At 54.0% G+C, this 27160-nt stretch overlaps 3 protein-coding genes across 4 annotated transcripts; 2 read left to right on the top strand and 1 right to left on the bottom strand.

The window, feature by feature from the left end:
* Positions 1-818: 818 nt before the first annotated feature.
* Positions 819-16486, bottom strand: SPPL2B (signal peptide peptidase like 2B). 2 transcript variants are annotated; one of them, XM_035119530.2, is made up of 15 exons: positions 16233-16486; positions 13497-13616; positions 10881-11063; positions 8480-8569; positions 8147-8286; positions 7470-7612; positions 7282-7378; positions 5749-5865; positions 5281-5362; positions 4914-4988; positions 4580-4642; positions 3999-4098; positions 3680-3757; positions 2532-2692; positions 819-1678 (listed from the first exon to the last, which is right to left on the bottom strand). In XM_035119530.2, the coding sequence occupies exons 1-15, from the start codon at positions 16308-16310 to the stop codon at positions 1367-1369; spliced, it is 1839 nt and encodes a 612-aa protein (XP_034975421.2). In that variant the 5' UTR covers positions 16311-16486; the 3' UTR covers positions 819-1366. The 2 variants fall into 2 exon arrangements, 1 of the variants encoding a protein (XP_034975421.2); XR_004692802.2 differs by having other exon boundaries at positions 1541-1678; positions 2456-2692.
* Positions 16487-16566: 80 nt separating this feature from the next.
* On the top strand, positions 16567-19206 carry LSM7 (LSM7 homolog, U6 small nuclear RNA and mRNA degradation associated). The gene is made up of 4 exons (XM_035119531.2): positions 16567-16822; positions 17429-17519; positions 17760-17831; positions 18456-19206. Exons 1-4 carry the CDS (start codon positions 16799-16801, stop codon positions 18596-18598), a joined length of 330 nt encoding a protein of 109 aa, XP_034975422.1. The 5' UTR covers positions 16567-16798; the 3' UTR covers positions 18599-19206.
* A 1705-nt stretch (positions 19207-20911) lies between these two features.
* On the top strand, positions 20912-26676 carry LOC118087227 (kelch-like protein 21). The gene is made up of 3 exons (XM_035119675.2): positions 20912-22283; positions 23267-23681; positions 26013-26676. The coding sequence occupies exons 1-3, from the start codon at positions 21371-21373 to the stop codon at positions 26323-26325; spliced, it is 1641 nt and encodes a 546-aa protein (XP_034975566.2). The 5' UTR covers positions 20912-21370; the 3' UTR covers positions 26326-26676.
* Positions 26677-27160: the final 484 nt, after the last annotated feature.

Genomic DNA, 27160 nt, shown 5'->3' with positions numbered 1-27160 from the left:
TTGTGGGGAAACCCCACCACTCCCCATTTGCAGAGGCCAACATCCCCTCCCTGCCTGACGCAGGAGAGAAAGGGGGCCTCTGCCTGCGTGGCGCCTGGGGTGTCCCAGCAGCCTAGACCACCCCCTCCACCTCCCTAGGAGATGCTGAGAGGAGCTTCAAGAACCAGAAGACCCCCCCAGGACGGGATGGAGGGGGTGAACAAACAGACTCCGGAGCCCGGACTGCTTCCATGACCGATGCTTTGTCAAGTTTATTCTCCCAACCGGCTTTTGTAAAATAAAAGTCCCATATACGTTATTTATAAAATAGCTTAAATTAAGGCATAATCCTGCAGTGTCTAAGACAAGCGCCCATCATTCTGCACAAGCGAAAGGGGAGGGGGAGGGGGAGGCTGCAGCCCACCCCCCAGGGAGATGCTCAGCAGAAGCCGGGAGATGGGGCAGAACTGCTGCGTCTTGAGTCCAGAAAACAAAAAAAGGGTCACCAACAACACGCAACGCGATATAATGGGGGAGGGAGTAGATACACACAAAGACCCACAGAGGGGAAAGGCCCCCCCCCAAAAAGAGACCCAGAGAGGAGGGAAGGGGTGTCCATACAGGATCAGCCCCCCTCCTCCTCCAGGGCTGGGCTGCCCTGTTGCCAAAGGCGGAAGAGGGGGTGTCTCACGCAGAAGATACCCAAGAGCAGCTCCAGAGTGGAAGAGCACCCCCCCACAGCACAAGCTCTGAGGTGGTGCCCCCCAACTGCCCCCACCCCACATGGGAAGGTGGAGCAGACCCTTCCCAGAGGCCTTTGTTCCTTGGCACCTTTGCAGCCAAAGTGTGCGATGGGAGGGCAAATGAAACAAAGCAAGTGGCAGAAACCAGAGATCCTTTTTTTGGGGGGGGGGAAGGTCTTTTGGAAGCAACAGAATCCAGCCCAGACAAGGCCAGAAAAGAAGCAGGAAGTGGGGTGGGGTGTCCCCTTCTCTCTTCACCACCCCAGTGATCCTTAAGAAACACCAGCCCAGACTGTCCCCTCAAAGCTCAAAATAATACCTATGTTTTCCTAGGAAAAGTTATCTGAATACTACCCCAGCATCATGAAACAGGAAGGGAAAGGCATCTGCTATTTCACTTTTAAAACTATCGCTGAAATTCTAACCGGGACCTTCATTAAGCACCATATTTTGGGGAAGGAGGGGGATGCCAGAAGTGAAGCGCCTGTTTTCTTCTTCGCACGCAGCTTCCCGGCGCTGGATGGCCAAAGGGACGTGGTGCGCGTCGGTGCTGGGTGCGAAAGGCGGCAGAGTCCGTCTCGTAGTTAGTCTCAAGTTAGTCTGTGATGGGGAAGGGAGGGAGGGATGGGGGCGAAAGGGGTCTCCTAGGCAGAGGGGCTCTTGCTCCCGTCCTCCCAAGCGCCGGGCTCTTCTATATGGGGCTTCTGTGGGGAAGCCTCTGTGGGCTCAGTCTGTACAGCTACTGCCTCCTCCTGCTCCTCTTCCAGGAAGGGGGCACAGCCAGACTCCTCTCCTCCGTTGTCCGGGGCGCTGCCGCCACTGACCATGTCTTCCACGGGAGTCGGGGTGGCTGGCTGGTCCTTGGCTTCTGGGCGAGATGATGGAGCAGCCTCCTCCTTGGGGGCCGCAGGACAGCTGACTGGGGAGATCACCAAGGGGGGCTGAGGTAGGTCTTTCTGTAAGCAGGAGCAGCCCCACATTACCGGGGAGGGGGTGAGGGGAGGGGAGGAAGAGAGAGAGAGATGGGTAACTTTTGTACAGACACTCCCCTCATTCAGCCCAGGACACCCAGGAGTGTCCAGCTCCCCTCTAGACTGGCCCCAGTGGAACCAGGGGGGCTGCCAAGACAGGCCTGGGCTCATTCGGTTCACCCAGGCCAACCCCATCTCCACTTTCAAGCCTGACGCCAGCCTTTTGAGGGCATTTGAGGAGTCCGGTGGCTGGATCCTGCCTGGATCCTCCCACCCAGCTGAGCATTCAAACCCCCCCCCCCCATGTGACGGCAGCAACTCTCCCCACATGGGAGTCCTGGGCGGTGGCACTACAGAGGCAGCTGGACTCTGGAAGGTGGAAGGGCTCCTACTTGCGGGGAGCCCTCAGGCCTGATCCAGCAACACCCATGAACACCTCTTGCCCCCTTTCCAAGACGGGCACCCCCCCTCTGCCCCCCGAGTGATGGAGAAGAACTGTGGAGCTGGAAAGGGACCCTGAGGGTCATCTAGTCCAACTGCATGCAATGCAGGAATCACGACTTGTGGGGAGGAAAGCTGGCCATCTGTGGCTTCTCTGCCCCCCCCCCCCCATGTACCATCCTCCCTCACCCCCAGCCGTGAATGGTGGCCTCCTTTTGGGGGAGTGGGGAGGTCTGCAAAAGCCACTTCCAAAAAGCAAAAGTATTTCATTGCTCCCTTTTGGGGGGGTGGAGGATAATGCCAACAAGAGTTTTACTCAACTTTAAATCTAATTAGGGAGGCTTTTATCCTAACATTGGCCTTTTCTGGAGGAGACTCATATCAAAGTGGTATTCACCGCAAATCCACTGCCCGTCCAGAACATGGGCAGCTCCTTGCGCCAGAGCGCCACCACGAAGCTGGTGAGGAGTGTGGACGGCACCAGGTAGAGCAGCGCCGGCTGCCCCTTCTGCATCAGAGCGAGCGCCACAAAGGTCACCAGGAGGCCCAGGCCGTAGGCTGCAGTGGGAGACAGGGGAGAGAAGGGGGGGCCTCCTTTTCAGCTGGCAGTCACCCAGAAAGCTCCCCCCCCGGTCTTTCTCAGCTCAGCTCATCTGTGGGTGAATTCTCAGACGGGAATAAAATAAACACCTCTGCCCCTTCCAGCTCTGCTTCAAGGATTTATGGAACATCACAAATTATAATGGAAAAGGCAGGAAAACCTGGCACAGAGAATCATTCCTCCTCTCTGCTCTTCAGCAATCTGGACAGAGGAACAGCTATGGCTGGGAAATATTTGGTTTTCAACTTTGTGATATATCACCAGCTAAACATTGTGACAGACTAATGTACCATGATGTCTGAAATGAGGATGGAGCTACGGAGAGGCTTTACGGTTTTTCCTGCACCAGGATTTTTTGCGTAGCTGTGCTATGCACACACCCACATCATGATTCGTGATATATTGCCAATTGTCAAAAATTATGGAAGCGATATGACGAGATGAATGTCAGGCTGATTTTGGATGTTATATCAATTATCGCCCAGCCTTATAACAGTCAGCACCCTTCTCTCCTTCAGAGCCTGTCTAATAAAGAAGTCTGTTGCTATGGGAACCCTGTTGCTGGGAGAAAACTTGCTGCTAGGGGCAAAGCAATGCAGGGATCCTTTCAAGACTGCACTAACACCGCCAGTCCTGTTGCACACGTGGAGATGGGCTGCGCCCAGAGGGCTCCCAAGGGACCCGATCCATCCACAAGAGAGCCACTTCTCAGGACAAGAGCTGAAAGGCAGCGCTGTCGCCGAATTTCGGCAGGCTCTGCAGTTTGAGGCTCTGCATAGCTGCTGCTTTCGGCACAGCGCATGGCAGAAACGTGGCACGTAAATGAACTCCGCCAGTCCAGGGTGGGCCGGGAGGTAAGAAGAGGGGGCCGCTGGGTTTCCCAAGGGAGGAGCGGGAGGCAGGTGTTGGCAAGGATTCAGTGGGGGTGGGGGAGCCAGACGTACCAATAGTGCAAGCGACAAAATAGACCCGGGAGGACTGGACCTGGATGTCAAAGCGATGGCAGTAGGCCACCAGGAGACCTGGGGAGGAAAGAGGAGGGAGCCTGAGGCAAGGGAAGGAGGGCAACCCCCCCATCCTCTTTCAAGGGAGGAGAAGGCAGCATTCCCACTGGACCAGCCCTAAGGGACCCTGCCCTCTCCTCTGCCAGTCCTTCTCTTAGGGCCAGGCTGGGGGCTCTTCTTTGCCTTCTGCGGGCCGAGCAGGGGCTCAGCCCCAAAGAAACCTCCCCCCCCCAGCAAGGTGGGAAGGGAGAGGGCCTACCTGGAACCAGAATGTCCCCGAATCCCAGGAGGGAGAAGGGTCGGTCACACAGCGCCAGTGGAGAGAAGTTGAGTCGGGGCACCTTCAGCACCATCGGAAGCTGCCGGGGGAAGGGGATTCATCCAGGTCAACAAGCTGCCCCAAACGGGGCCAAAGCTCCCACAAGCCCTTGCCCCAAAGAGGGTATCTGGCAGTTAAGGTGAGGAGGGGGCGACAGGGGATGGCACAACCCAAAGCCCCCCCCCAGGCATGGGGAAAGCGCCCTGTGCCCAAGGAGAAGGACGGAGGAACCCCAGAAGTACCTCTTCTCAGGCCTGACCAGAACCCAAAACTGAACCTGCCTGCTCTCCAGGGGTGCTTCCCAACGCCTCTTCCCTTATGGCTTAGGGGTCTCTGGGCCATTCTGGGCCTAGATCCGTGGGGCTGGGGATGTCCTGGGCCCACTACATGTTTGGACCATTACCCCCCCCCCCCCGACCTCTGGCCTTCTCCCAGGCTCATCCTGCATCACCTCCATTTTGTTTACCGGGAAGAGGCCGTCTCCCCCTACCAAAACCCAGGACGCTCTGGCAGCCCCTCACCTTTTCGTGAGTGGCAGAGTCTGTCGGGCCGGCAGCCACTTCCACCATGATGCTCTCTCCTGTCTGGAAGGAAAACGTGAGGAGGGGCAAGAGGACAAAAAAAGAAAGAGGCTTGGGGGGAAGAGGAATGTTTTTGCCTGGTGCCCGAAGACATGCAATGATGGCACCAAGCGAGCCTCTCTGGGGAAAGCATCCCAGTCAGGGAATCGGGAAGGGACTTCCGATGGCCCCAGGGGAAAGACCCGGCCCAACTCTGACTCCTCCAGCACCCCCATTTGCAATGCCCATGGGGGACTGGCCACCCCCTGCCCACCCTGGCAGGCCAATTATGCACCTTCGTCAAGTATGGTGTGATGAAAACGAAGAAGACGTCGTAGACAAAGAGGACCAGGAGGAGCAGCGTGCAGCCCTGGGGGGCAGGAGGGAAAAAGGGCAGGAGGTGAGAGGAGCTCGGGGTTTCCCTTCCGCAACCCCCAACTGGCCTTCCCTGAAGTGGGGAAGGGAGGGGTGCCACTCCCAGAGGGTCACTGTTGATTCTGCCCCCCCACCCCCCCAGGTTGGCTTTCTTCTGGCCCTCGAGTCGCAGAGTACATTGAGAGATGGCCTCAGGCCAAGCCAGGAGGCCCATGTCAGCCTCCCTCCCCACTGTCCTGGGGGTGAGCCCCCTCCCCAAGTCTCTCCCCCCCCCCGCAAGGCCTTACCTTGAAGGTGGGCAAGCGGATGGTCTTGAGCATGTAAAGACAGAAGGCGATTCCCAGGGCGTCTTGCAGGATCCAGGCCCACCTGGGGGGGGAATGGCCATGGCTCAGGACAGACGGCAAATGGGCCCACCCCCTCCAACAGCAGAGGGAGAAGGGTCAAGCCACTTCCCCTTGGGCTCTCTCCCCCCATCCCACTTCCTCTCAAGAAAGAGTCCCCATGGCCAGCTGGGGTGTGTTCTGGATGTTCCCTCCGCCCTGCCAAAGGTCCCATTTCACCCTGCGCCCAAGAGGTCACTGCAGAGCTGCAGAAGGGCAAGAGCAGAGGAGGAAGAAAACCTTTCTGGTGCAACTGATGTAGCTGAGAGGCGCAAAATAGCACGTGGGGGGGGGAGCAAGAGGCTCTTCGAAGGGACAGGTGCCCCCCCACCCATCCCAAGGGGAGAGCACAAAAGGCGCCGCATCACTCACTGGTCCTCATTGCGGAAGATGCCCCAGACCAGGCTGACGGCGACGCAGAAGACAGCCAGGAGCAACATGCGCACTTGGGGGCGCTTGTGGAAGTAGGGCAGGTTGTTGTCGGGTACCCTGAGGGCGAGAGGTGGGGTGAGAGGCCTGCACCCCACTTGGCAAGAGGGAGGGGGACCTCTTGGAGCCCCCACCCCAGAGAGCTGCCTGATGCCGAGTCAGGCCTGTTCCATCGAGCGCAGGTTTGCCTCCACAGGCTGGCAGCAGCAGCTCTCCAGGGAAGGAGTCTTTGCTCAGCCTGAGTTGGAGAGAGCCTGGCACCTTCTGCATGCCAAGCAGGTGCTCTGCCAAGGCACTACATATTCATCCCCACGGGCAGAATCTTCAGGGGAGGAGATGTTGGGGAAAAACCTTCCCTGCCCGAGGCCACGCTGGAGAGCTGCTGTCAGCCAGAGCCAAGGTCACCAAACTCAGCAGACAGACTATTTTTTCTATTCTATGGGCTCAGGGATGCTTCAAAAAGACACTTCCCTCCCTCTTAAGTTGCTCAGTGCCACCCACTCAACCCCCCCTCCCCCGCGCTTGGTGTGGAGGCTTTTGAGGACCGAGGGAAAAGGGGTCAGGGGCCAAATCCAGGAGCCCCCACAAACAGGGGCACAGCTCTGACGTCTGCAGATATAGAGCGATATACACATTTAATAAATAATAATAAATGGCTGAGCTCAGGATTCATGTCCTTCATTTTTTTGTCCTGGGGTAGGACTTTCTGCTCTTCTATGTAGCTCAGAACAGGCCCCCCTCCTACTCTCTTTGTCTGACCTGTGCAAGAAAAAGGCAAAAAGATCTCAGAGATCCCAGCAGAATGAAGCAAATACAGCCAGACCTGCCTTGCACAGATTCAAAACCCCACAAGGCAACATGCCCTTAGAAAGGGCATTTGCGCACTTGCAAAGCGCACAGGGTGGGGTTTTCTGCCTGCTTGCCAGGGACGAGATTTGGTGAGGCACAGAATTTCATTGCTTTCATCTTTTTGCAGTGGAAGCGAGGATCTTTCTGCAACAACAAGGTCCCTTTTCTTGTGCAGCTGAGAGTCAGCTGAGAGTTGGGAGGGAGCCCAGAGAGCCATGGAAGAAGGGATCCCGCCCCGCCCCACACATACAAGATCCACATCTTGCCCATCTAATGCATTTAAGAATTCAGCGCTTGTTTCCTAGATACTGGCTGCTAAACGAGACCAGCAGCAACAAAAACCAACAGCCCCCCCCCACATTAATATTTTGCAGCCAGCAAAATAAAAATATATCAGAGAGGGAAAGCTAAAGCACAGCTGCTCCCAAGTCCCAAAGGAAGAGGGTTTGGGGTTCTGTCCAGCCCCCCACAAGCATTCATGCCCCGATAACCTGTTTCTTTCCATGGGTGGGTGTGGGTGTCTATGGCCAGGCAGGATTTGAACCCAGTCCATTGGCCCCCGCAAGCTTCACGTGCCAGGGCCACTTAGCCAAAGGTGGCAAAGCGAGACCGTCTTCTGCCTCTTACCTGCATTTCCCCAGAGGAAACCTTCGGACAAACGGGGAAAGGCAGCTGTAGAGGCCGATCGAAGCCGCCAGGCAGAAAATCCCAATGATAGCATACACTGCAGGGGGGAAAGGGGACAAGGAAGGATGAATGAAGACAAAGGGCTGGAGGGAGGCTGCAGAAGAGCACTGAGAAGCCAGCGCAAGTACCTAGGTGGTCGTAGAAGTAATAGAGCAGGATGAGCATGGAGCAGCACATGACCACAAAGACACAGATCATGATGGGGGTGACGTCCACCGTCTCGTCCTCGTGCTTCTCCACTCCGTCGTCCCGTTTGTGCTTCATGTACCGCCTGCAAGGGAGATGAGGTCAGCCGAGGCTGGAGACCCTTGCTGGAACTGTACCACTCATGGAGGGGCCAGCCGACGAGAGGGGAAGCATCCTGCGAGGGCTCAGAAACTCCCAAATGATGCTCAGGGCTGCCAGCCTCTCCACACACACACCCCCGGCAAAGCTTCACGCTTCACGAAATCATTTGCAGCCATGAGATGTGGGTGGTAGCCATTGGCTCCGTGGGAAACGCATGGAGGAGGCAGCCTATCAGGCTATTTGAGAAGTCATGGGAGGAACCCCTAGCAGTGACTCCCTCCAAGAGCTCAATGGATGCAAGGAATCCTACGGATCCTGGATCCTGTGCTGCCTCGACACCTCACCAAACACCTTCTATGTATTCCCAGGGGCTGGTGCCTTGGACTTAGCAGGTGGCAGCTTCTTCAGAGGTCCCACATGCTTTGATTCCAGAGAGAGCAGCTCTGAACAGCCAAGAAGGCAGGATGAGCCCCATGGCACTGCAGGGAGCTTCTACTGGCCCCCTGCCCCAACTCACTTCTTGACATCCCTGCTCCCTGCCCAGTAGCCTCCGACAGCCACCGTCCCCACAGCCATCACGAAGATGATCACCATGTTGTAGTCCAAGACTGGCTCGTTGGGGGCATACATGGCCACCTTGACCGAGGGCCCAAAGCTCTGAGGAAGAGGGAGAGAGAGAGAAGGGAGCTCAGCTGACCCTAAAAAAGAGTTGCCCCAGGAAAGATCTACCCTCCGGGAAACAGGACGTCCTCCAGGAAATGCCAGTGTGTAACTGGCCTAAACTCTTGGGGGCCCAAAAAGCAGTACCGCCCCCAATGCCCCTGACTGGGGAACTCGGACGGGGTCTCACCTTGCCAATATCCAGCATGTCCGCGTAGCTCAGCAGAGCCACCGGGATGTCAATCTCCTCATACTGACTGCGGTTGCCAGCCGGCGGGACCTGGAGGGGATGAGGGGGGAGAGCAAAGTGATGCCACATGCACCACCCCCTCCCAACGTGCCCACCCCCAAAGCCAAAGGGTGCGTGAAGCTCAGAAGTGCACGCAGGCCCCAATCCTCCTCTGTTTGTCCCAGTCCTCCCAGCTCACGGGACTCATCCCCAGCCTAACTCATCAATGGCTGCTGCGCATTTGGGGGTAACACCCATTGCAAGAGGAGCAGCAGGAGGGGGGGGAGGGAGGGAGCCTCTCACCCCCAGAAGAGGAGATGAACGGCTTCCTAAGAACTCTTAATTGTTCAGAAAAGATTTTGAAGGGGAACATTAATCTCAGAAGGGACGACATGCAGAAAGCGAAGAAAATTAAAAAGGAAAGTCAGATGAGTAGAACCACACAGGACAAGGCAGAGATAGAGCTCTACTTCCCTAAAAAAATTGTCTTATTTCCATTAGGTGCGTATAAACCTGCGATAACTATTTGTTCATTCCCTCTTGTTAACTGAACTCCCAGTACCCTACCTTCATGATCTTTAAAATTTTGTTTTGCTTCCAATTTTGGGTTTACATAAATTACAATTCCCCCGTTTCTTTTTAATTGATCACGCGGCCATATCGGACATAGGTCCCTTCGTCTGGAGAGACCTCGGCCCTTTGAAGGTGGGGGAAACAGCAAAAGTGCAGCGGACCCCTGGAAAAGACCCCCAGGAAGGGCGTCTTGGGGACCTGGTGATCTGGCGGGCACCACCAGCGAACTCCCCTCTCCCCGGTAAGCCCCCTTTTGGAGCCCTGAGAGCGAAAGGGTCGGAGTCGCGGTGCTACGGATCCAACGCTTATGTCAAAGAGTGCCAAGCTTCGTTGTCCGTAAGGCACCAGCGGTCAATTCTTCATTGACAAAATGGAAAGACTGTACCGCGAGTACCTAATTAACCGGGCTAAATTTGGAAAACCAGGTCACGGAAAGAGAGCTAAAATTACGGAGGTCGCTCCTTTCTGCTGGATAAAAAGTGAAAGCAGTGGCGGAGAAGCTGCAGCCACGGACTTTAAAAATTGTCTTTTAAACTTCCCTAAGGCAATCAGCGAACTCCCCCTCTAAGCAGGGGTAGGGGGTGGGTTTTTTCCTTTGAACTTTGATTCCCTGCAAAGAGGATTTTGCTTGCTAAAGAGCCGTCTTTCCTTTTGGAAACGACCTCCCAGCCAGAGAGTGAGACACCATTATGATGCAACAATCAGTCTGATACTTTCTTACTTTCGGTTTACGCTCTACTGTCAAAGGACCTGTACAAGTGTTAAAGTGAATAAATTCCTGCTGCAGTTACATAGTTACCCATCTTATTCTACAGAGTAAAGGTGGATATAAAATTTCCTTTATTCAGAGACTTTGTTGCAAAGTTTTTACTGTTTCTACTTCAGCAATTGACTTTTGGAATACAGTCATACCTCGGTTTAAGTACGCCTTGGTCTGAGTATTTTCAGTTTAAGTACTCCGCGGACCCGTCTGGAACAGATTAATCCACCTTCCATTACTTTCAATGGGAAAGTTCGCTTCAGGTTAAGTACACTTCAGGTTAAGTACAGACTTCTGGAACCAATTGTGTTTGTAAACCGAGGTACCAATATAGAGGCAGGCTGCTCTGTCATTCTGCTCCTGTCATTCTGCTCCTGCCTACCAAAACATCCTAGTGGTGACCTTGAAGTTGTTGTAAGATAATGGCTTCGGGCACTAGGTCTAAAGGAGACAGAAAAGATTCAAAAGGGAGCCCTTCATTTGAGTTCCTTGGTCTTGGCATTATTAAGGACCAGATTATTATCTCCACACCAAACACAGAGCCGCTCCACCTCGTCCCGATAGGCAGACTCATCCCCTCCAGAAATGAGCCCCACCACAGTGGTGTCACCAGCAAACTTGATGATTTTGTTGCTGGAGTGGATAGCTGTGCAATCATACGTATAGAAGGTACAGAGCAGGGGACTCAACACACAACCCTGTGGGGAGCCGGTGTTAAGGCTAAGGGCTGTGGACATATATGACCCTACTCTAACCCTCTGGTTATCGTCGAAAAGTGCATTTATTTCAGTAACGCAACTTAAAAGGTGAAACCACTCAGTCATGAAGTTTGGGCCAGCTGCCAACTCTCAACCTAGCCTTCCTCACAGGGCTGTTGTGAGGATAATATGGAGAGCGGGGAGACGCATGGACGCCACCTGGAGCTCCTTAGGGGAAAGAGGGTGGGCTACAAATGCCAGGCTAATTCCCACCAGGCTGGCAGCAGGAAGGAGTGTCACCTTCTCTCCCCGCCCCTCCCCGGGGACTCACCAGCCTCTCTCGACTGACGATCAGCAGCCCCCTTGCCCCGTTGATCTGGGCCAGCCGGACTTTCTCATAGAAGGTGCAGTTGCCCCGCATGACCATGGGGATGGTGCTGCTGAAGCCGCCGTCGGGAACGTCTGAAGGAGCACACAGGACGGAGACCGTCTGGTCCTGCAGCTGCAGCAGAGACTGGAGGAGGAAAAGAGGAAGAGGAGAACATGAGGAGAGGAAAACAGAGCCCTCTAAGCTGCTCCTCAGCTTCAGAGGAACAACAAAGGAATCTCAGAATGCCCCAAATGCAACAAAGCAGCTCCAACAGGCCTGAGCAAAGAAAGGTGTTTCACCCCAGGGCCAAAAGGATCACGAAGCGGGCGCCAGCTGAGGCCCAAGGGGAGGGTGCTCTAATTCATGGGGTTGGTGCTAGCCTACAAACTCCTAAATGACTTAGGGCCCCAATCCTTGAAGGACCAGCTCCTGCCACATCAGGAAGCATGTGTGCCAAGATCTGCAAGGACGAAATTGAATTTGACCAAAATGATCACTACTGTTTGTTGTCCAAAATTAATGCTACTTAGCTCTTTTTATCATAGTGAGTTAGATTGCCAAAATAACTGGTTCCATATATGATTTTGACAGATGAAATAGTCACTGCAACTTAATGGAAAACAGTCCAAAGTCTTACACTGAGTGCTTGGCACCACTCTAGAATAGAGGCTATACTGGAGAAAATCACGCATAATTTGAGATTTCAATGAGGACTAACATCTTCAGGCACTTTCAATATGATTTGGCATTCCTTTATTATGCATGTACAACGGAACCATCATTTTCAAGGCAACCCTCATCCCCAGCCATGCAAATCTTGAACTAGACTTAATAACCTGATAACATTGTGATAAGTCTTTTCTTGGACTTTGTTACTTTAACACCTGGGCAATGGGACTCATCCTACATGGCTGCTTTGTAGTTTGGTTTCTCACCTTTCAATTTTCATCTCTCTGACAATAATTGCTCTCTGACAAAACGAAATGCTGTATTTTTCACTCCATAGGACGCATTTTTTTCTCCTCAAGAGTAAGGGGGAATCTCTGTGCGTCCTATGGAGCAAATGACACGGCTCCAGCAGCGGGATCCCTCAGCTGCCACTGCAGTCCAAGCGGAGGGATGCCTCTGCCGCCGAGCCAGTGCCTCTCCCAACTGCAGGCTCCAATCCCTGCTCTTGATAGCGACAAGGCCGCCTCCCTGCCTCTGCCCCTCGCAAGAGGAGGGATCGCAGCCTGCGGTCGGGAGAGACACAGTGCTACGCTGTGTCTCTGAATGCAGGCTCCAATCCCTTGAGAGCGTCAGAGGTGGACAGCATCAGAGGCTGGGGGGTGGGCGGAGAAAGAGCACCCGAAAGGTGCTTCTCTGTCCCCCTCTGCAGCTGCCCGCCTCTGCCCCTCGCAAGAGCAGGGATCGGAGCCTGCGGTTGGGACACAGTGCTACGCTGTGTTTCTCCCAAATGCAGGCTCCGATCTCTTGCGAGCGGCAGCATCACCTCCGCCCGCCCCCTGCCGCATTCAGCGAGAAAGCAGGTGTCGCAAGGGGGCGGGGAAGGCAGGGGAAGCCGGACTGGTCCCTCCACCGCCACTGCCTCCTTCGCTCCCCCTCCAGCGCCCCCCTCCCAGCCTTTTAGAGGAGGAAAACCCGGGGGGGGGATCTTCTGGTTTTCCTCCACTAAAAATGAGGTGTGCCCTATGGTCCGGTGCACCCTAAAAAAGAGGTGTGCCCTATGGTCCAGAGCGAAAAATACGGTAATACGTTTACACAAACACACAAAAGGGTTTCAAAGTTTATGTGTGGCTCCTTATCTCAGAGTTATAGAGTTGAAAGGGACCCCGAGAGTCATCTAGCCCAACCCCCTGCAATGTAGGAATCTCAACTGAAGCATTGTGGGTTTGAGCCCCACGTAGGGGGGAAATATTCCTGAATTGCAGGGGGTTGGACTAGATCAGTGGTTTTCAACCTGTGTGCCGTGACACCCTGGGGTGCCTTAAAGGATAGTTGCCTGTGGCACCCCTGACCTCTGTCCCTCTTTCCTTCCCTCCTTCCTATTATGCCCTCTTGCATCCCTGTCTCCCAAAGGCTTGCACAGTTGCTTGCTGCAGCAGCTCTGGCAACAAGTTCCCCAGGTGAATGGTGTCTCTGGGGCTGGCCAGGGGGTGCTTCCTTGTGGGGCAGTGTGAGGCGGCACCTCCCTTTGGGACGGGGTGGTGGTGGCAGCTGTGTCTGCCCAGAGGACTCCCGAGGAGAGGGGGCTGAGGGAACACTCCATAAGGGAGGGTGTTTGATAAAGGGGTGATATAACTGGGCTCCTGAGCCCCACAGGGGTGCTGCAGAAAGAATGTAGTTGGTCAAGGGAACTGTGGACTCAAAAAGCTTGAAAACCTCTGGACTAGATGACTCTTGCGGTCCCTTCCAACTCTATGCTTCTATGACTTTCCGTGACTAATCATCCATTTTGGAATCATTAACTTGACCAAGCATGGGCTAGAGATGTAAACAATGATGATAAGCAGGGCAGGTGCCACCCTAGGGAAGGGCTCCCTCCCTGCCAGCTGAGGTGCCGCAGGAGCCACTCACCGCCTTGCCCAGGTCATGGGGCAGATGAGCCCACTGGGAGTTGAAAAGAATGCAGTAGTCCTTCCCCTTGGAACTCCCCTTCTCGGAGAAGACGCGGACCATGCCAAACTCACAGGAGACCTGGAAAACAGAGGGAGAAGATTTGCTTCCCATCACTCCCGGCAGCATCCGGGCTCACCTCCCATAAGAATGGAAGAAAAACCTCCTGGATCAGGCCAAAGGGAAACCAGCAAGCAAGATTCAAGCACAAGAGCCCTCTTTTGTGGCTTCCAGCAACTGGGATTGAGAAGCATTACTGCCTCCAACCCCGGAGGTTGGCTAACAGCCATTTATAACCTTATTCTCCTCCATGAATTTGTCTAATCCTCTTTCAAAGCCATCTAAGTTTGGTGGCCATCACTACCTCCTGGGGAAGGGAGTTCCACAGTTTAACTCCATGAATAAGTCCTGTCTTTCACCTGCCCTGAATTTTCCAACATTCAGCTTCATGGGAGGCCCACAAGTCCTAGTGTTACAAGAGAGGAAGAAAACTCTCTGCACAGGACTGACTGAAAACGCAAAAGGGGGCAAGAACTAGGCAGCAAGAGGAAAGCGAGGGGGTGCTGCACATCACTCCAACTTCCCATCAGCTTTGCAGGCTCCCAGGTGCTGCTTCAAAGTCCCACACAATCTGGACTCAGGATGCCTTTGGGACTTCCCACATGACCCTTGCTGTCCACCAGGATTTATGGGCAGACCCACCCTCAGCCAATAGGAGTGTGTGTGAGGACATTGTGACCGGAGTTGGCAACTTGGGTTGGGAATCTCTCTCTCCTTCACTAGGGAAGAACCAGCCACTTAACTGCTGGGGGTGTAAGATTAGAGGGCTCAGGTCTTTGTCTCCATCTGGAGGAAGGGAGAGTCCCAAAACCACCACAAGCGACACAGCCTACCTCTCCAGAGATGGATACTGTAGGGAATCCCTTGAGGGGGTCTTCCAAGGCATGCCGTTTCTGCAGCCACTGCACCCGAGGTGCACAACCCTGTCTCTCAGGGGGCTTCAATACTCCACCCACTGGCTGCTCTCCAACACCCAGGGGGCGAAGGGGGCCCTTTGGGATGTGTGACTTTGTGGTGGTTGCTATCACACCCTTCTCTCCTGAGATTCTTTGAGGCGGCTCAGTTCTTGGACCACCCCTTGCCTTGCGCCAGCTGGGACATCACCAGTTCTCTCCTCACCTCAGCAAAGTACAGTATCTAGTTGCCAAGAGGGTCACAACAGCAGCTGCAAAGGACTTTGAATGTCCTGGATGAGGTTTTTGTTTGTTTGTTTGTTTTTGCAGGAGAGGCTGTTTAGCTACAGGTGAGAGCAGTCACTGGCACATGCTGGCACCCCCCAAACAGCTGGATGGGGGATCCCTACCAGCTGCTAAATGCAAAAGGGCAAATTAAGTTCATTCCCCCCCCCCCACGATAAAGTCCCACCACCACCTTTCCTGGGGAGGTGTACCCAGGATGGCCGCCTCTATGGGTGGCCATGGCAGCGTTCTCATGACCCAGGAGGGCCACTAGGCTAGCTAACAATTCATAGGAACAACAATTTAAACAGGGCGTCTTCCCCCACCCAAGACAAAGATTAGGTGTCTTGCCCAAGGAGCCCCCCTGGGGCTTCCCCTGGAGAAAGTGGCTGTGCTCACTTTCTGCCAGTGTGGAAACAAGATTCGTGGGCTGAGCAACCCATTTGGGCTGACCCTGCAGACTTCTTCCTGGTGCACTGGGCCCATTGCATGGAAGGGGAAACTGAGGCTGTGACAACAGCAGCAGCAGCACCAAGGCGCAGGGCACAGCTCAACCTGCATCACTGGGGCAGCAAGTCCATTCATACACTTGTCAACACCCAAGTGCTATGTGCTATTTCTCTCTGTGTGTCTCTGAATATGTTTAACACTTCCCTCCCTCCTGGTCAAAGCATTTACCTGCAGACTTTTCCATACAGCAACTCCTAAGCCCATTACTGCGGGGGGGCTGAGCAAAAATGACCCTCATACCCCAACAGCAGCGAAGGGCCACATCCCAATGATGGCATGCTTGCTGTGCATGCAGGATCCAGGATCAGTTCTTCCTGGAGAGCCATTGGCTGCCAGTCTCTGCGGAGGTGACGCTGAGCTGGACAGCTCCCAAGGGCCAGACTCTGGGCAAGGCAGAAGCCATGAGGACTAGCAGCCCCCTTTGTTTCAAAGGGTTAGGTCCTGCAGCTCAGCAGGGCAGAGCGCCCTGGCTCCACACCCAAAGGGCTGCACCAGACTGAGCACAGCAAACCAGCTTCCTGCAGAACTCTTTCCACAAAGTTGCAAGGGACCCTGAGGATCATCTAGTCCAACCCTCTGCAGCGCAAGAATATGAAGCTGTCCCAGGCGGGGATCAAACCTTCAAGCTGCTTTGCTCCAAGGGAAATGGTGCAGCATGCGAAGCCCATCTCGGGATCCCGGGCCAAAAGGTTCCTGCCTTGCAGGGGGCTGGACTGGAAGACCCTCGGGGGTCCCTAGCGCCATAGGTGGAGATAGCCCGCTTCCTACGAGGCGGCGTGGCTTCAGCCCATTTCGTGGAGGGGGCAACTGAGACTCCCCCTTGATGGAATAAGGGCAGCCGAAGAACCGGAGCGCCTCCCCCCCCCCGCGACCCCGCCTCTCGGACGCGAGGGAGGACTAGAGAGGAGCCCCACTCTCTGCATGAGAAGAGCCTCCTCTTCCTCCTCACCTGGACCGCCAGGAGCAGCCACGACCCGAGCAGGGTTCTCCGCCCCAGGGAAGCCGCCGCCGCCGCCATCGCCGCCATTTGTCCTCCCTGCAACCCGGGGGAGGGGCGAGGGAGGGAGGGGGTTCTGCTTCCGGTACAAACAGGAAGTGAGCTCCCGGTTAGCCAGCAACTCGGACAGGAAGCCGCTCTCTTTCTCTGGGCGCTTAGGGACTGGGGGGGCGGAGAGTCACACAACCACGTTATAGATAGGAACGTTTAAAAAGCGCCGAGAGGTAACTTAGCGCCCTCAGGGCCGGTCGCGAGAGACCCTTCCGACGCTTCAGCCCGGTCTCCGCGGGCGGCTGGCGGCACTTCCGCTCTGGGACGGAAATAGGCTATCGAAATCCCCGCCTCCCTCTCGCTCTTAGGGCGACAAGGGAGTGGAGTCGGGAGCCCGAGGCCTAGAGCGGGCAAGACAGCGCCGGGAGGAAGAGGCGGGGCTCGCGGGTTGGTTCCTGGCCCTACCATTGGAGGAGCGGCGGAGGCGGGGCCTGTTTGAAAGCGGGCGGAAGTGGCGCGGAAGCGGGATGCCTGTGGAGAGCAAGATGGCGGTGAGTAGAGCGGAGGGGATCCTGGTGGGGTGGGAAGAGGGGGATATATGTAGATTTATGCAGGCGGCGCTACGACCAGGTAGGCGAATGAGGCGCTGACGTCATGAATTAGGCGAGGCCCGCCATCATCCAGCGGCCATTGACTGATAGGTTGCGCCTGGAGCGGGAGGCTCTATCGCGGCTTATCTCCTCGTGCGGGGGAAGAGCAGGTGTCGCAGGCCGAGGTCACCGTTTCGCAAGGGAGGCAGGATGAGAAGTGGCCCAATGCAGGAAGGCTTTTGGCCATGGCACAATGTGACAAGGAGGACAGGGAGGAAATCAGAAAATGTTGGCTTCTGCTCTGGCCCTACCCACTGGCTGGCTAGTCCTGATGGACACCTGCTTCCTCTGTCCCAGCTAGCTCAGTACTGTGAACTGACACCTGCCCTCCGGCATTTTAATCAGGGCAGGGAGCATTCGCAGCCTGACCCAGCGATGCCATGGGGAGGGGGTTAAACCTGAGGCCTCATTGGGCTAAAATGATGACTGTTTGATTTCCCCAGTTTACAGTAAAACAAGCTGGAAACTGAGCTCACCTGAGCCCCATTTTCTCCCACCTCGATTTAGGACAAAGAGAAGAAGAAGAAAGAAAGTATATTGGATCTGTCTAAGTACATCGATAAAACCATTCGTGTGAAGTTCCAGGGTGGCCGGGAAGGTAAGCAGAGTCTCCATAGCACCTCTGCTATTGGGGACCCGACACTGTGCCTGTCACCGCCTCTTCCTGATTCAGGGCTGAGGGTGGATCTGTTCTCCTTTGCGGCCAGATTGGCATTATCCTGCTTGTTAGGAAATCGCCACTGTAATATCCAGAACGTAACTAACATCACAGCTTTCTGTGTTCAGCCTTGGCGTTGTTCCTGAGGGCTCCTGACTGTTTCTCCCTGTTTTCCCACAGCCAGCGGTGTCTTGAAAGGATTTGACCCCCTTCTAAACCTGGTGCTGGATGGGACCATCGAGTATATGAGAGGTGCGTATAAGACCCCATGACCCCTCCCCCCACAGCAAGCAGGTGACAGGAAAAGAGCAAGCTCTTCTCCATGAATTTTCCCCATCCTCTGCAGGATCAGGCCACGGTCCTGCTCCCCCTTTTCTGCAGTGGCCAACTAGATGCCCCAACAGAGGAGAACAAAGGCTCCCAACCAACTGGGCTGGTTCCGTGTATCACCCATGGCTAACATGTTTCCTGCTTGGCAGGAGGTTGGACTGGATGGCCCTTGTGGTCTCTTCCAACTCTGTGATTCTATGATTCTAACAACCATCAAGGAGACCTGTCCAGTAACAGGTTATTCTGTTCTCCACCTGGTCCTATTCAGAGTAGACCCACTGAGATTCAAGGACACAGCTGGCTTGGGCCCAGTAATTTCTGTAGTTCTCAGTGGAATGCAGCCTAGTGCTGCTGCCACAGCTGATCCCAGGAGGCTCTTGTCTTGCTGAGGGATGTTGAGCCCCAGCTCTTGCCTCTGGCTGCCACCTGGCTCCCAGGTCTGAGTTCGAGGCGCTGACTGGTGCAGAAAAGCACCCTCAGAGCTTGAGACCAGGATAGCTGGTGGGACCCAGTGTTGTAGCTTTTTCTGGGCTTTTTCCTTTACAGATCCAGATGACCAATACAAGCTCACAGAGGACACCCGTCAGCTGGGACTGGTCGTCTGCCGAGGGACCTCGGTGGTCCTCATCTGTCCCCAGGATGGGATGGAAGCCATTCCCAACCCCTTCATTCAGCAGCAAGACGGCTAAGCCTATCACTTCTGCAGCTAAAATCTTGAGAGGACTCGGAGGGCCAGCCCCCACTGACAAGAATGGACTCTCCTGCCAAGGGGAACATATTTTTGTATGCTATGTTTATACTGGCAAAGGACCTTGTTAACTTATGTGAGGTGGTTGTTACTGGGTTTTAGTTATCCCCCCTCCCCCATTTTGAAACTGTGTCTCACAAGGAAAAAAGCGTTTTGCCAGGAGAGGCCCTGAAAACTATTTCAGAAAATAACCTTGTTTTGCTGTGAACTTTTGACTCCAGTCTAGAGCCACTGAAATAGCCTGCTGTGTTTATGTAAAATATTACACAGGAAGATGGGGTTTTTTGTTGTTGTGCTGTTCCTACATTGGCTTGCTGTTCTTTCCCCAGAGCTTTGGAGGAAAGAGCTTTGCCCATTTCCCCTTAGGGTTAATAGTGTCTGCCTTCCTTTCTCCAGGACGGTTGTCTGCTAGAAGGGGTCAAGCGCTTTGCCAAATGTCAGGAATTGTAATGACACCTTTGTCCAACTCCTCTTAATTTCCAGGCGGTGACTCTTTCCTTTTCAGGAGAATTCCTGAAAAGCCACAAATAAAAAGCTATCCAAAACTCATCTAGAATTTATAAGACTCTGCTGCTTTGAAATGTGATATCAGAACTTGGAACGATAAAGCAAGTTTCTTTGGGACAGGATGGGAGCCATCTATAGCCTATCTCCAATCTCTTTGAATCAAGTGTAAATGCCTGAGGTGCAGCCGCAAGGAAAACTACTTCGTTTTAAAGGTTCTTTGCTCTAGCAGCACTTTCTACTTGGCTTCTTTAGTTGCAGGTGTCAGTAGCACAGTAAGGCTACCTATGAGGAGTGTGTACCCCAGGAATGAGGACGTCCGAAGAGGCTGCTGGATCAGGCCCATCTAGCCCAGCCTCCTGTCTTTGCAGTGGTCAAAGCTTCCCTAAGAACCCAGGAATCCAGACAAGGCAGCAATGCTTTGAATACCAGTTGCTGGAAATCACAGGAGGGGAGAGCTGCTCTCTTGCTTGGATCCTGCTTATGGGTTGGCCACTGTGAGAAGAGGAGGCTGGGATAGATGGACCTGATCCAGCAGCCAGGCTCTTCCTTTTTTTTATGAAGCATTTTATTAAATTTTCCAAATAAGCACATTTAAAACAATAAACAGAACAAACAAACATTCAAAAACAAGTACAACACACAAAAATATCTTTTAAACCATTATTTCTACACTTCTTCTCAATGCTCTGTCGAGCTTGACTTCCCTCCCTCCTCTCATTTGGTTTTCTAATCAACTCTTATCTTGCAGTTCCTTTATTCCTTCCTTTTAACATCAGTTCGTAGGATTTATTTCAGTCCTGCAAGTGTCTTTAAATTTCTACAGTTCTTTTCCATATAGTCCACAAATTACTCCAGTCTTTTTGGAACCTTGTCTCCTCCTGGTTCCGGATCCTGCTAGTCAGTCTTGCTAATTCCACATAGTCTATCATTTTTGTCTGCCACTCCTCAATCGTTGGTAATTCCTGGGTTTTCCATTTTTGGGCTAACAAAGTCCTAGCCGCGGTTGTCGCGTACAAAAAAATTATATGGTCCTCCTTTACAATCTCTTGTCCAATAATTCCTAATAAAAATGCCTCTGGTTTTTTTGGGAAAAGTATACTTAAAGTTCTTTTTCAGTTCATTATATATCATTTCCCAAAATCTTTTAACTTCTTCGCATTTCCACCACATATGATAAAAATCTCCTTCCTTCTCATTACATTTCCAGCACATTTTATTACTCATCCTATACATTTTGGCTAGTTTGCTGGTGTTAGATACCATCTATACATCATCTTCCAAACATTCTCTTTCAGGGTGGTACATGCAGTAAACTTCAATGTTTGATTCCATAGTTACAACCACGCATCATGCTCAATATTGTACCCAAAATCCTTTGCCCATTTTATCATCACATCTTTTGTCAATTCATCCTTTGTATACCATTCTAACAACAAATTATACATTTTAGACAATTTTATTCTGCTTTCCAACAATTCTATTTGAAATTTAGACCTTTTGTCTTCAAAGCCTATTTTTTTATCCATTGAGAACACATCATTTACCTGATGGTACTGTAACCAACTAGTCAAGGAATCTTTGATTTCATCATAGGATTTCAATTTCCAGCCCAGCAGCCAGGCTCTTCCAATGCTGCTGTGGAATCTCCAGTTTCAGAGGCAGTCTATCTGGATCCCTAGGTTCTTTGGGGCACCTGTGAGAATAGGCTGCTGGGCTTGATGTGCCCCTTTGGCCTGATGCAGCTGCTGCTGCTGCTGCTGCTGCAGGGCTCTGCTTAATTCCTCACGATTCCTAAATGGGCCTTCACGGACAGAGTCACTCTACCTTAGAATGCTGCAGAACCAGAGGCTACTGCTCTCGCATCACTTGCAGGGTTTCCTTTGGGGGCATCGACTTGGCCACTGGGCTGGATGTGCTCCCTTTGATGCGGTCTGGCAGCCACAGTCTTCTGACATTCTTGTGGAACCTCCAGGTGCAGAAGCAGTCTCTCTTGGTCCCGGCAGGGAAAGAGGGATGTTGGGCTTGGCCCGATCCAGCAGCTCTTCTTACATCCTGGCGACGCCTCACTAGCCGCCTGGGCAGCTGAGAGGGAGCCAGAAGGGAGGGATCTATTTTTAGGGACCGAGTTGCTGCTATATCCGTCTTGGTTGCCTGGCCAAAGCGCTCCTGCGCAGCCCAAAGTGTGGCCTGCTTGCACCTGGTGAACATGGCTGGCCTGGAAGGGGTGTCTTCTGGGGCCCAGTCAGGAGGCCACGTGGTCCTGGAGGTGGGCGACAGGGAGTTCCCTGTCGAGCGCTGGGCCTTGGCCCGCTACAGTCGCTACTTCGAGGCCATGTTCTTTGGAGGCACGCGGGAGCGCACAGCACCTCGGATCCAGATCCAGGGCCTGGACCCCACTGCCTTCCAGGCCCTGCTGGCCTTCACACAGACGGGCAGCCTCCTCCTTGACCGCAACAACGTCACAGACCTGCTGGAGGCGGCTGACTTCCTGCAGCTGGACTGCGCCAAGCGGCGCTGTGAGACATTCCTGGAGAGGGAGCTGCACGTCTCCAACTGCCTTGGTTTCCTGGCCTACGCGCAATGTTTCTCCTGCGCCCACCTGCAGGCGGCTGCACTTTCTGTGGTGCTCTCACACTGGGCCGAAGTGGCTTCTGGCGAGGAGTTTATGGAGGCCCCTGCAGAGACGCTGCGGGTGCTGCTGCGGAGCGACGATCTCTTTGTGAGGCGCGAGGAGGCAGCCTTTGAGGCGCTGCTGCAGTGGGCAGCTGCCGACCCTGCTGGGCGGGAAGCAGTCTTCCTGGAGTTGGCGGGCCTCATCCGCGGACCCTTTCTGAGCCTGCCCTTCCTCGAGCGGCTGGTGCGGAGCTGCAAGAGCCCCCCAGGGCAGGACACCTCGGGGCGGCTACTGCAAAAGCTGGATGCTTGCCCGCCTGCCAGCTGGAGACAGGTAGGCCTCTCACCTTGTGTGGGGCGCAGCCACGAGGTCCTCTTCGTCCTGGCTGGCAAACACGACCAAGAGCAGCAGGAGCTTTTCCAATTCCAGCCGAAGACGGAGGTGTGGCAGACCCGGGCCCCTCTCCGGCGCAAGAACCTCACCCAGTATGCTGTGGCTGCCATCGGTAACTCTTCTGGCCTCTGAGCATGCACAGAGTGTGAGCCAGCCTGCAGGTGGCTAGCATTTTCCCCATGCTGTTGAGGGTCAGGCCTCTGCTTTGGTGCCCTCTGGGTTGGTGTGGGCGGGCAGAGGGTTTCCCCTTTGAGGTTTGCGTCTAGTGGAATGCTAGGGTGGGAGAGTGCCAGCTGTCGCTACCTGGTGCCAGGAGGTTTGGCTGCACTCTGCACATGCTCAGAGGTTCCCTTTTCTTTAGACTTGCTTCCTGCTTTGCAAGAAGCCTGAGGAAAAGAGCTTCTACAAAGTGTACTGCTCTGCCTCTGCCAAGGCCTTGCCTGATGTGGGTGGCGCTGCGGTCTAAACCACTGAGCGGGCTTGCCAATCAGAAGGTCGGCAGTTCGAATCCCTGCGATGGGGTGAGCTCCTGTTGCTCTGTCCCAGCTCCTGCCAACCTAGCAGTTCGAAAGCCTGCCACTGCAAGTAGATACAGTAAATGGCTACCACTGCGGCAGGAAGGTAAATGACATTTCTGTGCGCTCTGGTTTCTGTGACACTGTCCCGTTGCACCAGAAACAGTTTAGACCCAGAAATAATAATGATAATGAAGATGATGATGATAAAACACAGAAATCTCCAAACTCCCTGTCTTGGGCTGCCTTCCAATAGATGTTTATTTCCTGGCCATGTCTCCCTCAGCCTCGATTCACCCTGTCTCATACCTCTTTGGGGCATCAGGCAACCCCAATGGAAACGGGGGCAGAAATAGCCATTGTCCCCCAGTTCTATGTATGCAGTTGGTTGTCCCCACCTCACATCCTCGTAGCTTTTGCTTCACGATGAAATGAATGCAAGATGTGAAATATCACCCCTTTGGAGACGAACCACTTTGCTTTCAGCAGGAGGCAATGTGCAGCGGAAGCGATGCCTCTCTGTGTGTGGTGGGTCCGTGGTGAAAGGGGAAATGGCATCTCTCGTGCTCTCTCTCCACAGGCAACTTCCTCTTCGTGACGGGCGGCTACTTCCGCGAGGAGTTCTCCTGGAGCAGCGTGGACTGGGTGCTGATCTACAACAGCTGGGACGACAACTGGCTGGATGGCCCGGCCATGAAGAGGGCACGCCACAGCCACTGCGCTGTAGGGGTGGGTTTCCACCTCTATGTGATGGGCGGCAGCACTGAGGAGGGGGCTGTCACGGCCGAGGTGGAGCGCCTGGCGCCTGCTGACTCTTCCTGGGAGAGCACCAGCCCCCTGGCCCACCCCGTGGAGAGGGCCGGGGCGGTCAGTGTGGGGACTCGCGTCTATGTCGTCTGTGGCCTGGACGAGAATGGAGGTGTCTGCCATGCTGTCCAGCGGCTGGACGTGGAAACGGACATCTGGGATGTGGTCTCCTTCTCGCCTCTCCCTAGGTGAGGCGGTTCTGGAGGTTGGGGTGTTAAGGGTGGGGGGCACATCCTGCTCCTGGAGTACCAGTAAGTGTGTACACCTTGGGTCCCTCCCCCCTGCACTCAGCTCCCACCTGTCGCTCCTAGAAGCTGCCAGCAGGTGGCAGCAGCCACCATCCTGGAACAGCTTCAACTGGCCGGCAGAACCAGGTGAAGTGAGCCAAGGGGTCTCAAATCCTCAGTGAGTTACGGGCTTCTGCATGTGAAGACAGGCTTTGGTGGGCAGAGCAGACGAGACCAAGAGGGGTCCAATGGATAAGCAGGCAGTTTCTGCACCTGCTGTAGAGAGAAATGAGGGGCTGGTGGAACTCGCCCTCCTGGGAAGGAAGCCCATTGAGGAGAAGGAAGACTGGTTCTCATCCTCTACTGTGTTGTTAGTGGGGCAGGAGATAATAATAATAATAATAATAATAATAATAATAATAATAATAATTTATTATTTATACCCCGCCCAGCCACTCTGGGCGGCTTCCAACAGAAAAATAAAACACAGTGATCTATTAAACATTAAAAGCCCCCCTAAACATGGCTGGCTTCAGATGTCTTCTAAAAGTCTGGTAGTTGTTTTTCTCTTTGACATGTGATGGGAGGGCGTTCCACAGGGTGGGCGCCACTACCGAGAAGGCCCTCGGTAGTGGAAAAGAATTCACATCTGGCAACCAATGTGCTGTTTTGTTTTCAGATAGTAAATGGGGCAAAGGTAAAGCTACCCCTGACCATTAGGTCCAGTCACGGACAACTCTGGGGTTGCAGTGCTCATCTTGCTTTACTGTCCGAGGGAGCCGGCGTTTGTCCGCAGTTTTTCCGGGTCATGTGGCCAGCATGACTAAGCCACTTCTGCCAAAACTAGAGCACCGCACGGAAATGCTGTTTACCTTCCTGCCGGAGCGATACCTATTTATCCATTTGCACTTTGACGTGCTTTCGAACTGCTAGGTGGGCAGGAGGTGGGACCGAACAACGGGAGCTCAGCCCGTCATGGGGATTTGAACCGCCGACCTTCTGATCGGCAAGCCCTAGGCTCTGTGGTTTAGACTGCAGCGCCACCTGCATCCCTCAGTAAATGGGGTAGACAAGTCCCAAAAGCCCAGGACACAAATTTCCATGCCCCCCTCGCAGCTAGGGTGGCTCATGTTTAAACTTATCTAGCCACGTACTCGTATCTGAAACCAAAGAGGCACATTGGTTGTCAGATGGGGAAAATATCGGCTTTATTTTCAGCTCTCTGACTGCAATACTGTATGTGGAATATCTTCAGAAGAAAAGAGTCATGAATAAATCCTTCACAAATCTAAAGCAGAGCCCCTAAGGTGGCTGGATGGTGCCTGGTATGCCTCCTTCCGGCAATTTGAAAATTCAAAAGAAAAATATGAACTTTAATAATCAAAATAGAAAATGTTAAGATAACCAAAATAATTGAACAGAAAATCAAAATAATCAAACTCCGCAGTTGTTGTCCTCTCACTGAAGCCTTCCTTGCCTGCCTCTGCCCCACAGACCTTCAATGGGCGCCTGCGCTTTGGGGCTTTCACCCTGATTGTGACTTTCTCCCCCCCCCTTGACCCTGGGCCAAGACGGCCTCTTCTGAGCCAGGATGCACCTTCAGAACTTGGAGGCACCTGCTGTCCATCTGCAGGTTTGCAAATCATCCCTCACACTGTCCATTCCCCCATCTCTCCATTAAATGTGGCTATTCCGCCCCATTCCCAAAGGGAGCCCCCCTCCCAGTCTCCTTCTAAATGCAGCAGTAAACTCACGACTGCCCAGGCTGAGGAATGTCCGAAGCTGCTTTGCACCTGGGACACCTCCAAGCAGGCAAGCCCAAAACATTTGGGCACCTGAGGCATCTCCCAAAGTGGCATACCCCCACTCCCCACCAGAGGCTGGGGAAGATTTGCATCAGGAACAGGAGGAGAAGTAAGATCTGCCTTGGGGTTGGCTGTCCCCTGGACAGGAGCAGGTTGTTTTCTGCTGCTCCAGAGAAGTGGACACGGAGCAATGGATTCAAACTACAAGAAAGAAGATTCCACCTAAACATTAGGAAGAACTTCCTGACAGTAAGAGCTGTTCGGCAGTGGAATTTGCTGCGAAGGAGTGTGGTGGAGTCTCCTCCTTTGGAGGTCTTTAAGCAGAGGCTTGACAGCCATCTGTCAGGAATGCTTTGATGGTGTTTCCTGCTTGGCAGGGGTTGGACTGGATGGCCCTTGTGGTCTCTTCCAACTCTATGATTCTACGATTCCCCTAGCCTCCTGGGGTGGAGGCACCTGCCTGACGCTCTCCTCTCTCCACCCCCAGGTATGACCTCTGCGTTGTGGCTCTGAATGGGGCCATCTACACCGTGGGAGGGGGCGCCTTCCGCTTTGACGTGGACTCGGGTGAGTGGACGCCGGTGGAGGAGGATTGCCTGGCGCGACGGTTCTTCACGGGGTGCAGCACAGCCAATGGCAGGATCTATCTCCTGGCGCAGAGACAGGGCAACGCTGCACTCCCCAACATGGTTCTCTTGGACCCTTACCTGGAGATGTGCCAGGAGGTGGACAGCAAGCTCCCCTGCCCACTGCCCATCCACGGGACGGCCTCCGTGCGGAGATTTGACATTTGCGCATGACGCGCACCTCCGCGGTATGCCAACACCCTCCAAGGCAGCAGTGCGGGGGACGGAGAGCGGGGCAAGTCGGCGTCCCTGTTCTTTTTCTCTCCTTCATTTTGGGACAAAAGAGACCATTTGGGTATCCAGACGTTTGTGGCGAAGCCTCGCCCACCGCAGGTGTGCAGATAGCCTGCTCCTGCAGAGGGGGCTCGGTGGGACTGGGCCTCTCCTCTTTGTATGCTGCACACCACCTGCTTGCCAGCGCTTGTGTTCCTGGCGAAGCTGCCTCTCCGCTCCCTCTCTGAGCTGATTCCAAATGACAGGGAGAGGAACTTGAACAGAATAAGAATAAATGCAAGCTGCCAACCAGGACATTGATGGGATCAATCAGCGGGTTTGGGGGAAATGAGTGAAACGAAATCCAGGGTGTTGGAGACGTGTGAGATGGCAGTGATACTGGTGTGGGCATCGGGTTTCAGTCCTGATCCAGATTGCGGTGTGTCAGGGCCAAGGTAGGGGTGGGGGCTGCATGGGAGTCATTTGGCAGCAAATCCCCCCAACTTCTGTTTCCTTGCCTGAAAGCACAGCTGGGGGGGGGAATCTGGGCAGTTGGCCCACGTGGAAGCAAATGTGGCGGAGATGGGGGTCCCCAAAACTACCGCCATTGTGGGGGGTCCCTATGCGCCTCCTACCTGTAAAGGTATCCTATTTACTAGATGCGTTTACTGCTCTCCCTCACCTGGACTAGGCTACAAAGCGTTTGCAAGTTCTCCAAGTCAATCACCGGGCTGCCTCATGCTTCGCAATGCACCTCCCTGCTTACTTTCCAGGGACCCCAAGGGACATCTGTTCC

Source organism: Zootoca vivipara, chromosome 6, assembly GCF_963506605.1.
Source record: "Zootoca vivipara chromosome 6, rZooViv1.1, whole genome shotgun sequence".
In the NCBI taxonomy this organism is placed as follows: Eukaryota; Metazoa; Chordata; class Lepidosauria; order Squamata; family Lacertidae; genus Zootoca; species Zootoca vivipara.
This window is presented reverse-complemented; position numbering and strand designations above follow the sequence as displayed.

Excerpts from the sequence above, each read along its gene's own strand:
- SPPL2B (XM_035119530.2), bottom strand. The coding sequence starts at position 16,310 with ATGGCGGCGATGGCGGCGGCGGCGGCTTCCCTGGGGCGGAGAACCCTG. Across the intron at positions 2,693-3,679 it reads TTTTGTCGCTTGCACTATTG|CCTACGGCCTGGGCCTCCTG; the intron begins GTACGTCTGGCT and ends CTCCCACTGCAG. Across the intron at positions 1,679-2,531 it reads GGACGGGCAGTGGATTTGCG|AAAGACCTACCTCAGCCCCC; the intron begins GTGAATACCACT and ends TCCTGCTTACAG.
- LSM7 (XM_035119531.2), top strand. The coding sequence starts at position 16,799 with ATGCCTGTGGAGAGCAAGATGGCG. Across the intron at positions 16,823-17,428 it reads CTGTGGAGAGCAAGATGGCG|GACAAAGAGAAGAAGAAGAA; the intron begins GTGAGTAGAGCG and ends ACCTCGATTTAG. Across the intron at positions 17,520-17,759 it reads GTTCCAGGGTGGCCGGGAAG|CCAGCGGTGTCTTGAAAGGA; the intron begins GTAAGCAGAGTC and ends GTTTTCCCACAG.
- LOC118087227 (XM_035119675.2), top strand. The coding sequence starts at position 21,371 with ATGGCTGGCCTGGAAGGGGTGTCTTCTGGGGCCCAGTCAGGAGGCCAC. Across the intron at positions 22,284-23,266 it reads GTATGCTGTGGCTGCCATCG|GCAACTTCCTCTTCGTGACG; the intron begins GTAACTCTTCTG and ends CTCTCTCCACAG. Across the intron at positions 23,682-26,012 it reads TCCTTCTCGCCTCTCCCTAG|GTATGACCTCTGCGTTGTGG; the intron begins GTGAGGCGGTTC and ends CTCCACCCCCAG.